Source organism: Sabethes cyaneus, chromosome 1 (genome assembly GCF_943734655.1).
Source record: "Sabethes cyaneus chromosome 1, idSabCyanKW18_F2, whole genome shotgun sequence".
NCBI lineage: Eukaryota > Metazoa > Arthropoda > Insecta > Diptera > Culicidae > Sabethes > Sabethes cyaneus.
Window position 1 is genome coordinate 63,886,390 of NC_071353.1, and position 15,184 is coordinate 63,901,573.

At 37.8% G+C, this 15,184-nt stretch overlaps 1 protein-coding gene across 1 annotated transcript in view; it reads left to right on the forward strand.

Annotated features, from left to right (window-relative positions):
• Positions 1-14,355, forward strand: part of LOC128739795 (homeobox protein prospero) — a 28,552-nt gene extending 14,197 nt beyond the window's left edge. Inside the window, exons 4-5 of the mRNA XM_053835300.1 lie at positions 13,890-14,034; positions 14,176-14,355. Of these exons, the coding sequence (XP_053691275.1) occupies positions 13,890-14,034; positions 14,176-14,355 (325 nt within the window). The remainder of the gene's footprint in view (positions 1-13,889; positions 14,035-14,175) is intronic.
• Positions 14,356-15,184: the final 829 nt, after the last annotated feature.

Consider the following 15,184-nt stretch of genomic DNA (forward strand, 5'->3'; position numbering starts at 1 on the left):
CTACTAATTAGAGGTGCGGCCGTTTTTTTTTCTGCTGAACGAACACCGCTGGAATTTTTTTCTCGCTTGGACTTACTTGACGAAAAGGAAACTCCCATTCATCACGAAATCAAACATTTTCCTTAACCTGACTCGAGTGAAACTAGCTAGCGTATGCATCCCGCCACTGGTGAAGAGAATCAGAAATTTGCACGATTGCTTTTTAATTTTTCCTGCTGCAATCTTTCGTTGGGAGAAAAAAATCGATTTCCCAGTTTTTATCATTATTTCTCTTTAAAGTATCGACACACGCTGGGGGAAATTTGTTTGTTTGTTTTTTTTTGTTCGCATTGCTCTCTGTTTGTCTAGAGATATCCTGAGTTGCGAGTGTATATGTCACTGTTGAACGAAGGATACCCCTTTTCGCTATATTCGAATTACCTTCGCAAATTACTACATCACAAAATCAGGATGATTGTGGAGCTTGTATTAGGTATAACACAAGCAACGGCTAGCATAAAAGTAGGTACCGAGATTGGTAATTAAATCTTAGTTGAATTGAAGTAATTTACTGGTAAACGAGAGACTTGACTTCATCCTTCCCTATCGGATAATCTCCAGATAAATTGAACTTGCAAATGGTCAATCAGGCAAAACATTTCAATTTATGATCAACCGTAATTGTGCGAAATATGACGGCACAACATTTTTGAGTAGAATAAAAAATTCTATGCAAAACAGTTTCGGAAGCTGGGAGAGTTTTTTGACCTGCTCACAACTACGACCAGGTAGATTAGAGCTTACGATTGATGAAACTTATTTTGTTAAAGTCCTGCAAATCTACCTTCATCCCTTTTGATTATCGTTCCAAGTTTAGGCATAATTTTTGTGTTTGAACCCTTAATGAATGTGGCAAAACGGCGGGAAAATCACCCTTTTGTGGTTCATCGTAAGACCAACCCAAGCTCTATCCTAACGGAAAAGGGACGGAAAGAAATCATAAGTTACTTACTTTTCGAGTCCCTCTTGTCATCCGTTTTCGCGAAGGCATTTACCTCTTCGATGATCCCTAGCTCAGCACAACAAAGGAAGAAGGCGAACGTCTTGGAAGAAAGGTGTGCCGTTGCAGCTTGCGTCTTTAAGATTCTGTTCCCTCCTGTTTATACTGCAGTTGCATAGCTCAGTCTACCTGCAGGAACAGAAGTTGTACGGGCTTTATTTGCAAAAACAAGAACGCTGAGATTTGAAAACGAAATGCAGTGGTGGTTAGACTGGAGCAGCTGTCCTTTCAGCGCCCTTTTCTCATAAGTATGCATTTATTGAATGGAAGTCCTACCGAAATGTTTTTGCGTGTGTGTTGATCAGTTGGTATGTTAGCTCCTTTCACTTGCTCACCGCTTTTAAAGAAGAAATTATTCAGAAGTGTTTCTATGTTCTAAATTTTATATTGATAAATGGATAAGGAAATTGACAAATTAATCTTAAAATTCTATTACAGTTACGTGTAGCAATACTACGTAAGTTACAAAAAACACAAAAAAAAAAACACATTTTCTTAAAAAACAGCGTACGGTAATTTACGTGAAAAGCACGTATAAGGCCAGTTAATTGAACAGCCTTGGTACTACAATCAGACGGAATTCTGTTATTTTTGTACGACTGACTTTCCATTTATATAGGGCAATTGCGAAGATAGGATTAATGAATGTATCTCAAAGCGGTAGTTCCCGAAGGACCATGGACCATCTTTTTTTCTCTCCTGTAGAGCCATATTACAACTGCGTCCATTGATAAGGAATATTGTTGTATGACCCATATTTGACCTGGTGCTAGTTAGATATCCTATCACAATTAAGGTGTGATGGACAATGGTTAACATAGTACACGGTTCCAGTTAGGCGTGACTCGTTGTATAAAGCCTAATACCCTACCAGGATCGCTGTGCCAAATTTCGAAAGGCTCTAATAACCCCTTTCCAAATATTGACATCCTTTGATTGAATAATGAACCATCTTAAAGAGATTTTTTATCAGAATGAAGGCCGCTAAATAACGCACTTTTAAGTTCCTACTACCAATTTGTTGGTCCAAAAACTACTCCAAATCTGAGTTTGTATACTTTAAATGCGTTTTGAGTAGTTTTAACCAAGTTTTAGCTAAATTCAACCAAATTATAGGTAATTTTTTTTAAGAGTGTAGGATGACATTGTGGCGCCCTTGGCGAAGACCAGAATTGGTGTTTGCTCGCTTCTGAACTCAGTGTTCTTTGTAAGTTTTTCATTACTTCGCTAGAATTATAACTAGTGGCTTGTCAAAGTTCAGACGCGGCATCCAAACTGGCCAATCCTACGCTACGACACTGTATACAACTAACAGCTAAGATGACTAGACGAAACAGAAAATGAACCCGCTCAATCTGCATATTTTATGTCATTCACATTAGCGGGGGTCCACGGTGGTATTAACTATCATGATATTTCTTTTTATATTTCCGATGACTTTTCTGCTGGGGACCCAGCTATTTATAAAACAGATAGAGTGTACAGTCCTTTGAAATTATCAAGAAATCTGTAAGTTATTTGAATTATGTCCTCTCGTTTCACGTCCGAAATTTGAACATTCTCTTTTTTTACGTCTCAAATTTGAATTAACGTCGTCATCAAATACCATGAGATAAAGACTGTACTCGAAAAAAATACAACAGACAAAAATGATCACCAAGAATTCATTTAAAGTCGGATATTTTTGAAACTCTCAGGGTATAAATAAACACATATCATCTATGTTTTTGTAAAGCTGGTTTATTCAACTTCCTCTCCTAGGCTAAATGCCCGCACCTTGGACTTAACGCTATCCATCAAATTCTGTGCAACACTTGCGCTCTCTTTCCTACACACTTTCATCCACTCTTTTTTTCAAAACCTGGTCGTTTTGGAAGACCTTCTTTGTTTACCGGAACTTGCCCTCCATAATCGTCCAGAATTCTTCTATTGAGATTGGCTGAAGTTCTGGTAAGTTTTGTGGATTTGCCTCCTTCGGCACCAAAACACCATCGTTGGCTTCGCATCACTCCACCTCGGGTTTCGCATAATGGCATAATGCGAGATCCAGCCAAACCATAGTGTCACTTTCGTGGGACCGGAGGAAGGCCAATAGGCGCTTCTGGAGGCATTCTCCTTTATAATATTTGGCCGTTGATGGTGCCGGGCGTTATGTAGGGCTTGCCAAATTTGCCGCACCCACAGATCGCCTACCACACCATGTAGTTCTTGGCAAATTTGTCGACCTTCTTCTTCCGGAACTTCTCCGGAACATCCAGGCGGGACTTGCCGACGAAAAACTCCAGGTTGGGGATCTGTTTGGCGTCGGCTTTAATGTACGTCTCGTCATCCATTACGATGCATTTTGGCTGCACCAACCACTTGGCTGCACCACCTTCCTTACTTTCGAGACATGAAGTCCGACCCGCTTTATTGTCCGCTGGACGAACCAGACAGAAAAATTGACCTTCTTGGTCACGTCCTGAATTGAAAACTTCAGATTGTGCTTGAAGTAATTCCAGGATCGTTTGGGACTCTTTGAATGATTTTACCACAAGGGACACGGTCGAATGGATTCCCCAATGTTTCGCAGTCCATCACCTGTGGGACTGGATTTTCTACGACCGCATCCATAATTTTTCGTCGATGCAATTCTGGCTTGGAAGCCATCTCGATAACTACTTGACAGATTGTGACAACTCAGATTGCGCATGTAAACATTACACTGTAAACTAGTTCTACCCAAAATTTCATAATATTTTCCCAATGCAATAAAAAGTAATACACTAAAGAAAGCGTTGCGATTTTAAGGAGTACAGTCTTTAATTTTAGGAAATTCTAAATAACGTCTTTTCTTTGTACGTCCAAAATTCGAATCCTCTTTTTTCGGCCAAAATTTGAATTTCCGTCCTCTCATTTTACGTCCCCCTACACTGCTGTTACTCGCATAATTTTACATTTACAGAGGGAACTCCATAGAAAACGGGACTGTTATGCTAGTAGCGGCAGAATAGTGGACGTAAAACAAGATTTGCCTGAATAAAGTTTTGAAATTTTGAATGTATTTCGAATATATTCAGCTTTTTACGACGCATGATGGCGGACAGCATAATCCGTGTTCGTAATATTTGGACAGCATTTTTGACATGTCGGTATACATCGCACATTTTCTTTCCCCTCGTTCTCACGACAAAACTAAAGGAACGAGCGGAAAGAAAACGTGCGATGTATACAGAAATGTCAAAAAGGCTATTAAAATAATACGAACACGTATTATGCCTTCCGCCATTATGGCTCGTCAAAAGCTGAATGCGCAAATCAAGTTTTCCAACCATAACTCAGGAAGAATACAAAACACAATTCTGAAATTTTATTTGAACAATTCATAATATTTGAACAGTATTTTTGACTTTTCAGTAATACACCGCATATTTGCTTTCGGCACGTTCTTTTATTTTTACCGTGAATGTGCGGAAATAATACGTGCGATGTATTAGTGAAATGTCAAAAATGCTGGTCAAATATTACGAATACGGATTGTGCCGTCTGCCATTATGGCTCGTAAAAAGCTAGATATCTATGATATTTTCCTAGAAAGTGAAGTTTGTGAAGCTACATCACGAGATGTAATTTGAGGAAAAAAAACTACAAGATATACAGCCCTAAGGCTTGTACAAAAGGGTGACGTAGGACTATATCACTCATTTCAACTTGCTTGTGGCCTTTAAAAGGGCCATAATATTAAAGCCAAAGCACGTTCATCGCAAACATGACTTGCCATTCGAATGTCCTTCTCTTTTGACATGAATGGCAACAGGCACATAAGTTAGCGGCGTTGATTCACTGTAACTTGCTACGAGAAGATTTTACTAGTTTACTTTCACAGCTTACCGCTTGTTACGTTACAGAAAATATGGTACATACGCAAAAATTTCTGTTTTATTTGTATGAGTGTCCTTATTCTCCAGGAGGAATGGGTCTCAAACTACCATAAAATAAATTTTTGCCACCAAAAACCCCAACATGCCAAATTTGGTTCCATTTGTTTGATTAGTTCTTGATTGCTTGATTGTATAGGAGCTCCCCCTCTTACGCCCTCCTTAAAATTGCTCTCTCACCCCCTCCGTAAAATTGCTGGTCATGTTATCTATCCAACGACATACAAATTGTTCAGTTTCGTTCAGTAGTTTAGTAGTTATTACCATTTGAAATCTTTCATTCAAACGTTACACTCTAGTTTCGTTTTCACAAAGTGCTACCCAGTCCCAGTGTAGTAAACAAAGATGTAGTCCTACGTCAAAAGTTTTCAATTTATTTTTCAACAAAAATCATTTTCAGGGGTATCAAAGTACATTTATTGCAATCAATTTCAGATTAAATTATTCCAAATTAAATTTACTGTATGGCATCGTATAGCAATAAAGAATGTGACAATTGAATTGTTTACTAATTTTATTATATTATTTATTAATTTTATTATTTCTTTACAAAACATTCCTAGTGAGAACAGTGAGACAAACAGGCGTGGATAGCACTGAGAAAGAGCAAAGCCATGAGTATAACCGTCCTTAAGAACTTGACTATTCTTTATCGACAGACTTCGCAGCCGGTTATTAGAATACAAGACAATTGCGGGGCTAGTACAATGATCCTACTGACTCCATAACAGTACTGTCCGGTCGAGATTCGAACATACGACGACTGGCTTGTTGGGCCTGCATCGTACCCCGGAGTTAACTGGGTGGTTCTCACCATGCAATTAATTTTTTTTTGTTTCGTACAGAAAGTTTTGCTTATAGAACCAATATTTCTACATGGAATCCCCCGTGTTATCTATATCGCAATTCCTTTCATTTTTACTGATGTAAACCAGGAATCCTCGGGATTCCGAAAGCAGGATTTCAGCAGGTGTGTTAGTCAGGGGTGTGCAAAGATCCATATAATATTGCAACTGAAGTCCTTATTATTCTCCGCTTGCCAGCAACACTTGCTTTTGTTTTCAAAAGCTCGCATAATCAACCCTTTTGCAAGGTTTATGGGAATATTTGAAAACTAAATCCAGAATAGTTTAACATAAATCTATTTGTTACTAATGAATTACACATTAGGTCAACCGTTGACTGCTGTTGCACATAACATAGTTTCGTAAACAAATCTAAAACTAAAACTTTTAACTTAGGACCATTTCAGTTATTTTTCCTAATAAGGTATGTTTACATAAATCATTGCTGATAGTTGTTATAATGTCATCACATAATTTGATAGTAAAATTTAAGCTTCAACTGCCAGACTGAAGTTGACTTGCTAGTTGCCCGGTATAACTATCACGTAAGAAGTTAAATTGACTCTACTTTGTATGTAATCTCGGTGAGAGCTATCCACGCAATCCCGGCGATAATTATAGTAATTAAATTGTTAAAATCTTCAGCGTTGCCGGCAGGTTTAGAAGCAACGCCATCTTTTGCCGGTGTGCTTCAACTGACACAGGAGTGGCACTTGTAGCAAGCCGTCATGTATGCAACAGTGCCTACCAGCAGCATCCAGCGTGTGTGTGGTTCCACACCTTCGCTGAATGCGCTCCGCGTTACTCCATGCGACAGGATCGGCCGAAGTAGTCAGCGACTACCAGCAGGCACGATGTGGCATCTTCTAACACCTCTCAGTTTAAGTCTCTCCAGTCAGAGCACAGCACGGTACGGTTCAAGTATTGCTAGGTCTAGTTGGCGAGCACCGTAGGCGTGAGGAAAGCCAGTGGGGCCACTCCATGATGGCAGCAAAGTGTGAAATAAGTGCTCTCATATGGTGCCACCACCTGGGTTTATTTCTTCTGCCCTCTGCTCCATTGCTGTTTATCAACGATTGGTGTTTGTTTTGGTTCTTTTGAGCATTAGCACCTCCACGGAAATGGCCACTTGACAGCTCAGTGCCATTTCTCGAGGAAACTCAGCTTGGTCTACTATTCAGCGTACGAGGTAGTGAGTTTAAGTTACTAATTTACTTACTGAGTGGCCTGATACAGTATAAAACCGTCTCTCACAAACGTGTAGCACTGTTGCCGGAAGCGAGAACGTGTTTATGTGAAAACATGATAATCGCTGCCTAATCAGTGAGTAATTGTCAGCACAATTGCACCCCGGTCTAGAAGGGGTCGAATATGACACAAGAAAGCCCTGATGCGCGATTTCCATAGGCGCTGTTGTATACAGCATATGCCACATCACAGAGCATTGGACTTGTTTCGGTTTTGTTGCTTCGAAAATTTGAATTATGCACAAGAACATACATCTTTAATAATTTAGTCTCGTTACATTTAAATTTAATAGTTATGAAGCATCACAGATTAGCGACTCCGAAAGAAGACATCTTTTTCCGTCAGCGAACATAGTTTAAAAACGGAAAAAAATGTCTATGCTTTTGCTTTTTCACAACTGACATATTCTCCTTTTCAACAGCAATGCATATCTATCAGGCAGCCACCCGAACAAGCTGATACCAGCCTGACGTTGTTGGTTTGCGTCGAGGACTGCTGTCGTGCTTTGTTTTCTCGTTATTCATTGCACATTATGTGAGATAATGTTGTTTTTTCATGCCTATCCTCTGAACCTCTCATGTGCTCTGCTCTCTAGTGGCACACGGCCCGCATCGTAGGACATTTTTCTCCGCAAAGACGTCAAAGGGAACTGCAGCGGAAACGGGAAGAAATTTTTCGCGCGGCCATCATCCGCAACTCTGTGTGTGCTTTTGTTTGCGCATACTTTCCGCCAACCAGCCACTGCTGACAGATCCTTTGCTTCCAATGATACTTGGTGCATATTATCACACACTGCTTTGGCCAAGTTATTTTGCCGGAACATTAAAAATTCATCAGCACACTACAATTCAGTGTGTGTAGCGCACTCTGCTTTCTAGTGGCGGAAGCGATCGTCATCCGGTTGAGTCGCACAATAGTTGCTCGTTGCAGGCAGCTTTCGGGTTTCATGGTTGAAAACCCCTCACATTGTATGCCATCCTAGAAAACGTCCTGAAAGCAGCCGCCAATTATTAATATGATCTCTTCAACCATCGAAACGATATGGCGGTACGTACTTAGTTCAAGTTACGGTGTGAAGACTTAGAATGTTTGAATGTTGAAGACAACGAAGAGTTTTCAACATTAAATGAATAAGCTCGCACAGAAAGAAAATATTTCGAAAAAAAAAATTGAATCATTCTTAGTTTTCAATTTGACTAATTTCAAACTAGAATTTTTTGTTAACTGCACCAACCAGTTGACAATATCTCGTCAACGGTCAAAATCAACCGAGCATTAAGCTTATTACCAAGCCGTGAGTTCCCACCAGCTGAGACATTACCAAGAAGAAACGAATTTTCCCGCCTTCCGTTGCCGGTATTCTGTAACGTGTGGCGCAGAAAATAAAATAACGAACTTTTTCTTTCCCCCCGTTCTCTTTTCCTCCCGTTTTCGCCTTGAAGCCAATAAGTCACCGGAACAGCACATATCACACCGGTCGGCACCCTAGCTTTATGCTTTTATTTACGGCAAATTTAAATGCCGTCATACGAAGTTCGTACCCCGGCAAGGGGAACGCGCATTCTTACCAAATACGTCCTCCAGGCAGTGCTGTCGAGGAAATCTTTTAATTCATCAGACGTCTTGCGAACCGTGTTTTTTTTCGATACGATTGGGCCAACGACGACTGCAGCCGTTGCGCAACAATAAAGCGTTAGTATAAGTGTGAGAACGAAATCGGTTTTTAGATAGACCGGTACCTAAACAAAACACTTTAAACCAACAAATATAAAGCTACAGTTCCTAAGAGGTAAATTATTACGAATAGATTGTCTGCAAAATAAGTATGGTTAAGACCACATTAAAATACAAATAAAAAAATAGTTTTGAAAGTCTATTTTTCCATTAATTGTTAACATCGCACATTGTGTAGTTATTCACATTCAACCAGACTAACAGATAAATCGAATTACAGGAGGGGATCTCGATTTGTTGATATTTGCTCTCATGGTTCTGAAATTTTGTGAATCGAAATAGTTTTAATGTTTGCTAACTTTAGGAATGTGATTTACCATTGTTTTATGATTTTTTTCGTGAATTTTGAACATAAAAAATCTACCTTCATGCACACGAACCTGCAAGACGATGATCAATAATTGCCTATATATAGACTCGCGTCTTGAAGCGCTGGAACTCATTTTCTCGGCAGGGACGTACAGGGGTTAGACAAAATGTTCGGGACAGGCAAAATTTTGATGAAATTGAATCGGCCATAACTTCCATAAAATTGGACACTTTCAGATGAAACCAATTGAATTCGACGGGAAAATCTTATTAGTTTTTCTAAAATATTTCAAGATTCGCAATAGTCAGTGGACAACGGAGATATTGCGGGTTATCTGGAGGTATGTCAAAAACTGATTTTTTCATCACTTGTATCTTTTTCCGTCATGGAAATTTATTCATATTTATATTTTATCCCAAAACTAGATTTCATTTCCAGTAGATTGGTCGAAAAAGAACAGAAATCCGACGAGAAACAGCAAAGTTATGGCCATTTTTGGAAACCTAGGAAAATTTCCCCGTCAAATGCAATTCGTTTCATCTAAAAATGTTCAGTTTTGTAAAAGTTATGGCCGTTTGAATTTTATCAAAATTTTGCCTGTCCCGATCATTTTGTCTAACCCCTGTATTTTAATCACCAAAATGCTGTCTTAACAGTCCCGGAAACATGTTAACAGTGATATTGATACTGAGATATGGTATGTGAAAAGTAAGTCCTGGACCTTTAAAAATGCTGTAATCAGTGCTCAAAGTACCGAGGTGGTGATTCTCTTCAGCAGCTGAAAGAATGTAAGTTTTTTGATAACGATTTTTAATTCATCATATTTCTTGTCGAAAACACAGTAAACTGCGTTGTATAAATTATATCTAAGGTTAAGTGATTTGAATTATTATTCTTAACAAAAGTTCTACGTTCTCATGTCAACGTCAAAACTAAAGGAACGTGCGAAAAGAAAATGCGTGATGTAAACAAAAAAATTTAAAATTGCTTTTCAAATATTACGAACACGGATTACGCTGTCCGCCATTATAGCTCATAAAAGGCTGGATAGCATCTAAATTCGATATAAAAAGGTAAATATTAGTGATTTTTCAAAATTTTTAGTCGGACACGTCTATTGAAACCGTTTTGACAAAACGACAAGTGACTAGTGACACGCCACATATAAGCAATCCGTGCGCGTGTCGGTCAAACCTTGTTGCCTCGAAATGTCGAAAAGGCTGTTGAAATAATATGAACACAGGTAATGTCTTCGGCTATAATGATAGTAAAAAGCTGGATAGAAATTTCCGCTTATTTTGATACTAATTTTACAACGATCTAACCACGGGAAATGCATGAAAACAATCACGCACCGAAGATTTCCACTGTCCCGTGTAACAAACTCGATAAAACACCGCTAAAATGTACCTTTTCTTTGGAAACTAAACAAAACCATCCAGCATTTAAATGGTGATAAAATAGCAATATATGACCATATAACAAGTATATAATTCTAAAATGTCAGGCTATTTGCACTATATCCGTTTGTATTGCTGTTCAACAGCCAATTCTGGCCAGTCTTTTCACCGATTTAGTGCACCCTTCTTTACCGGCTTGACAGTGAAGAAAGAAAGAAAAAAGAAAGAAGAGCAAAAAAGTAACTATACATTTATTTTGTTCTGTTGTTCTCTTTCTCTCTGCTACAATTGATGTTTTTTTGTTAGTTTAGAGTTATGCGTTGAGATACAGCTGCGAACCGACGTCTATGCTATCGTTAGAGTCCCAGTGTTATTGTTGACTGAGCCAAACGGCAATTTTACATAAGTTTATGGTTGTTTGTTTAAGTCAACACAGTCATTCAGCCTGATGTTTGTGTTTGTCATCATTCTTCATCATCACTATTCAAACAGTTCTAGTGCTGAAGTAATACCAATATAAGGCCGATAGATTTTTGATTAAAATGTCTGATATATAGCTAATCAGCATTAGAGTGCTAAAATGGTGCCAGTACAAAGTCAATATAAAACGCGAATTAGTATTAAAAATGCTAATATATGACTAATAAGTTTCAGAATGCTGTTATGTGACTAAAATACAAAGTTTTGCGTAGTGCTGGATGGTTACGTGGGCATATATCCAGCTTTTTACGAGCCATAATGGCGGACGTGTTCGGAATATTTGAACAGCATTTTTGACATTTCCCTAATACATCGCACGTTTTCTTTCCGTACATTCCTTTAGTTTTACCGTGAACGCGCGGAAATAAGACGTGCGCTGTATTAATGAAATGTCAAAGATGCCGTTCAAATATTACGAACACGTCCGCCATTATGGCTCGTAAAAAGCTGGATAGCTTTTCACAAGCCACATAATCCACAAAGCGGGTGACATAATCCATGTTTGTAATATTTAAACAGCATTTTTGACATTTCAGTATTACATCGCAGGTTTCGTTCCCGCACGTTTCTTTCGTTTTACCGTGAACATACGAAACAAATCGTGTGATGTATTATTGAAATATTAAAAATACTGTTCAACTGGACTGCAACAATTTTTTGAAAATGAGTTTTGAGCTTTGTAATCTAAACACAGCCAGAGAAAAATGAAAATGAAGAAAAAAGATGGCAAAAAAGACCTTAAGCCCTTAACAGACGGAGTGAAAGATGACTAGTCGCACGCTTGTATTGCGGTTGTTGTTTGTGTCTTCGTTTGATACTGTTACATTTATGGGCATTTCTGTGAGTGTAAAAGGCATATCCAGTCAATGAGGTATAAAGAGGTGTGAAATATATGCTGACATTTGGTAACTAATGTTTCGGTGAATTCGCGTTAAGTCGGTGTTCCAAATATATTGCTTTCGGAAGCAGTATACGGCATAGGCCAAGTCGAAAATAACTAAATATAACATTGATTTTGCCATAATAAATTGCTTTCTTAGCCAAAAGCAACTGTTAGTTAGCGATAAGTTGTTTAGTTTTATCCCGCTAACATTGGTCATAGTTACATTTTTGATCATTTTAAGCTGTCTAGTCGTATCACTGATTGATCGTATCACACTGATTATCTTATTATAAGCGATAGCTTGACTAAGTATATCATGGGGATGTCAGCATACATATCTTCTTGTTAACTTTAATTCTTTAAGCTGTTAGCGCTGAAAGTCACTATTATTAAGCTAATTTTCTGATATATTACATTAAAAATTAAGACACTGGAACTAATTTTTATCAGCCGGAACGCATTTCAATCACCGAGGTGCTTTCTTAAGCCTGAATTTTACTGACTTGTCCCAAAAGTATCTCTGTTATAAGCTTGTGGCCATGGTATTAAATGACGCATGTGCTCACATTTCTACTGCAATATGGTATGTTAAAATTGAGACTTTTAGACTTTTAGAAATGCTGTAATCAGGGCACAAAGTAGCGAGGTGGAGATCCTCTTCAGCAGTAGCGTCGTGGTGACTCGCTTCAGCAGCTGGAAAAATGAAAGTTTTTTGAAAACAATTTTTAATTCATCATATTTCTTGTCAAAACACAGTAAACTGTGTTTGTATGAATTACATCCATGGTTAAGTCATTCAAGATAAAGTTCTTATGTAAATATTCTGAAAATCTGAACAAAATATTGCATCTTAATCTCATTTATGTTTGCTCTGTTTATATCCCACACATAAATTTTATGTTGTTTGCTTAGTTTAAGCCGCAGGCATTCGATTAGTTGAATCAGTCGAATGAATAATGGGCATATCTAAATGCGACGCGGCGGCAAAGTGTTCAGAGGGATGTACCCAGCTTTTTACGAGCCATAATATTTGACGTTTTCTTAATACATCGCACGTTTTGCTTCCGCACGTTCCCGGTAAAACCCAAGGAACGTACGGAAAGAAAACGTGCGATGTATTACTAGAATGTCAAATATTACGGCTCGTAAAAAGCTGGATTGTTTGTTTACTGGAAACAGTTGGTTTGCGGAATACCGTGGACCCTCGTTCGCTTGACCGTTTTTAATCTGAACACTTTTTAATTTGAACCCCGCTGGTTTGCATGAAGTGCAAATTATAAATGGTTGAAATGTCATAATCAACATGACACCACTTGCTTATGAAGACAATAAGCCGTATGAATAAAAGAGTTAGAGCAAATGCTCCCATAAGATTTACACGGGAAAAGCAAAGCAAACTGTTTTAGTGTTTTATTCATACGGCCTAATGTTTGCACTGATTTGCCGTGTTTAATCTGTTTTACATTCTGTTTTGTCAACGATTCTGATAGAAATTCGAACGGAGAATGAAATATTCGCTGTTTGCAACTGCCAACTGAATCAAACCACCGAAACAATAACAAAGAGCAGAGCGGCCAGTTCATACAGGTTTCAATATATTTAGGGTTGCCAGTTGTTCAAATTTAAAGTTAACCCCGTTAATTCACAACAGTGATCGTTCAAATTAGCAGGGGTCTACTGTGATATCTTAATTTCATTTTTGGTTTCATATCCGTTCTTTAACCCTCGTGATTTTTTGTTCTAGTCTCGGAATGGGTTTTTTAAATAACATCAAAAAGCTGCAGACTCGCATTATTTGAACGTTTTCACGGAAATTTTATCGTTTATATAAAGTTTTCCATTTGAATTATTATACTTGAACTTCTCAGAAAAAAAATTCAAAGCTTTGATTCGAAACATTTTATAGTAATTTAATTATGTGTTACTCTTACTGATATTGTTCGCCGCTTATAATCAGTGTCAAACAGCTTTAACAAATATTTTTATTTGCATCATTATTTATCATTTATATATTTTTTCATTGTATCACACAGGGAATTCTACTATATTCAAATGGAGAAGTATGCTCGCCAAGCAGTAAGCGAAGGAATGAAAAACGTGGACGACATTCATGTGAGCAACGACAGCGAAATATATCGTGTTCTCAACCTACATTATAATCGGAATAATCATATCGAGGTGAGTTCTTGTCAAAACTGTCGTAGTGCATATCGTTTTAAACACACTAGCATAGTCTATTCGTAGGACTTGACATGAAGATATTTATTTTGTTTTTTTTTTCTTTCACCCCTGATATCCATTCTATTCGTATCCCTGCAGGTGCCCCAAAATTTCCGATATGTTATAGAACAGACACTGCGAGAGTTCTTCCGCGCCATTCAGAGCGGGAAGGACACCGAACAGTCGTGGAAGAAATCGATTTACAAAATCATTTCAAGAATGGATGATCCTGTCCCGGAATATTTCAAATCTCCAAATTTCCTGGAACAGTTGGAGTAAAAGCCTACAACAGTAACGAGATAGCAAAGCAAAATGAAACAGTCGGCGGCCACCGGCTGCCAACACCAGAAACCTGCAAACACCGAATCAATAACCAAATTTACTGAGGGAAAAGAGTAAATAATAAATTAAAAAAGATAAAAAGTTACACTTTATTAATTATAAATTTAAAGCAAATTATACAAAATTGTTATCTAAACAAATTTAAAGCAAAAAGAAATTTAATTTTAGAGAAAAGTAACACAAAGTATAGATATATTGTTTAAAACGAACGAAATCACAACAAACTAAACAAAGAACTAATAAGTGAAGCAAAGCAAAACAAGATGTAACAACATTTGTGGTTCCTATAATGTAGTATGCTAGCGTCCAAAAACAGAGCAACTACAGCAGAGAGTAAGATAAACAAACACAAGCGACAAAGTCAAGTACTTATAGACGATATACTCGCGTTTTGGCCTTCATTTCCAAAAGTAAAAAATTGACAACCAAAAACCTATCTAGAGAAAGTAAAAACACAACTAAATTCCATTCGAACTCAGCCACATCACAGAACAAAATACTAAATCACGAATAGTTATAACGGAAAAAGTGGAACAGAAACCTCAAAATTTAAGCTAAAATCATGAAAACAAAAAAAAAAACAAAAAAACTAAATTAAACCCTAGTGTTTGACATCTAGAACACAAAAAACCTCAAAAGCAAAGTAAGCGGGGAGTATTATTTCGTGGAACATTTTAAGGATCACCCATTCGGAATTTCGACAAGAACAAAAACGTGCGATTAATGTGATAAACGAGAAAGCATATAATAGGAGGCACAACACCAA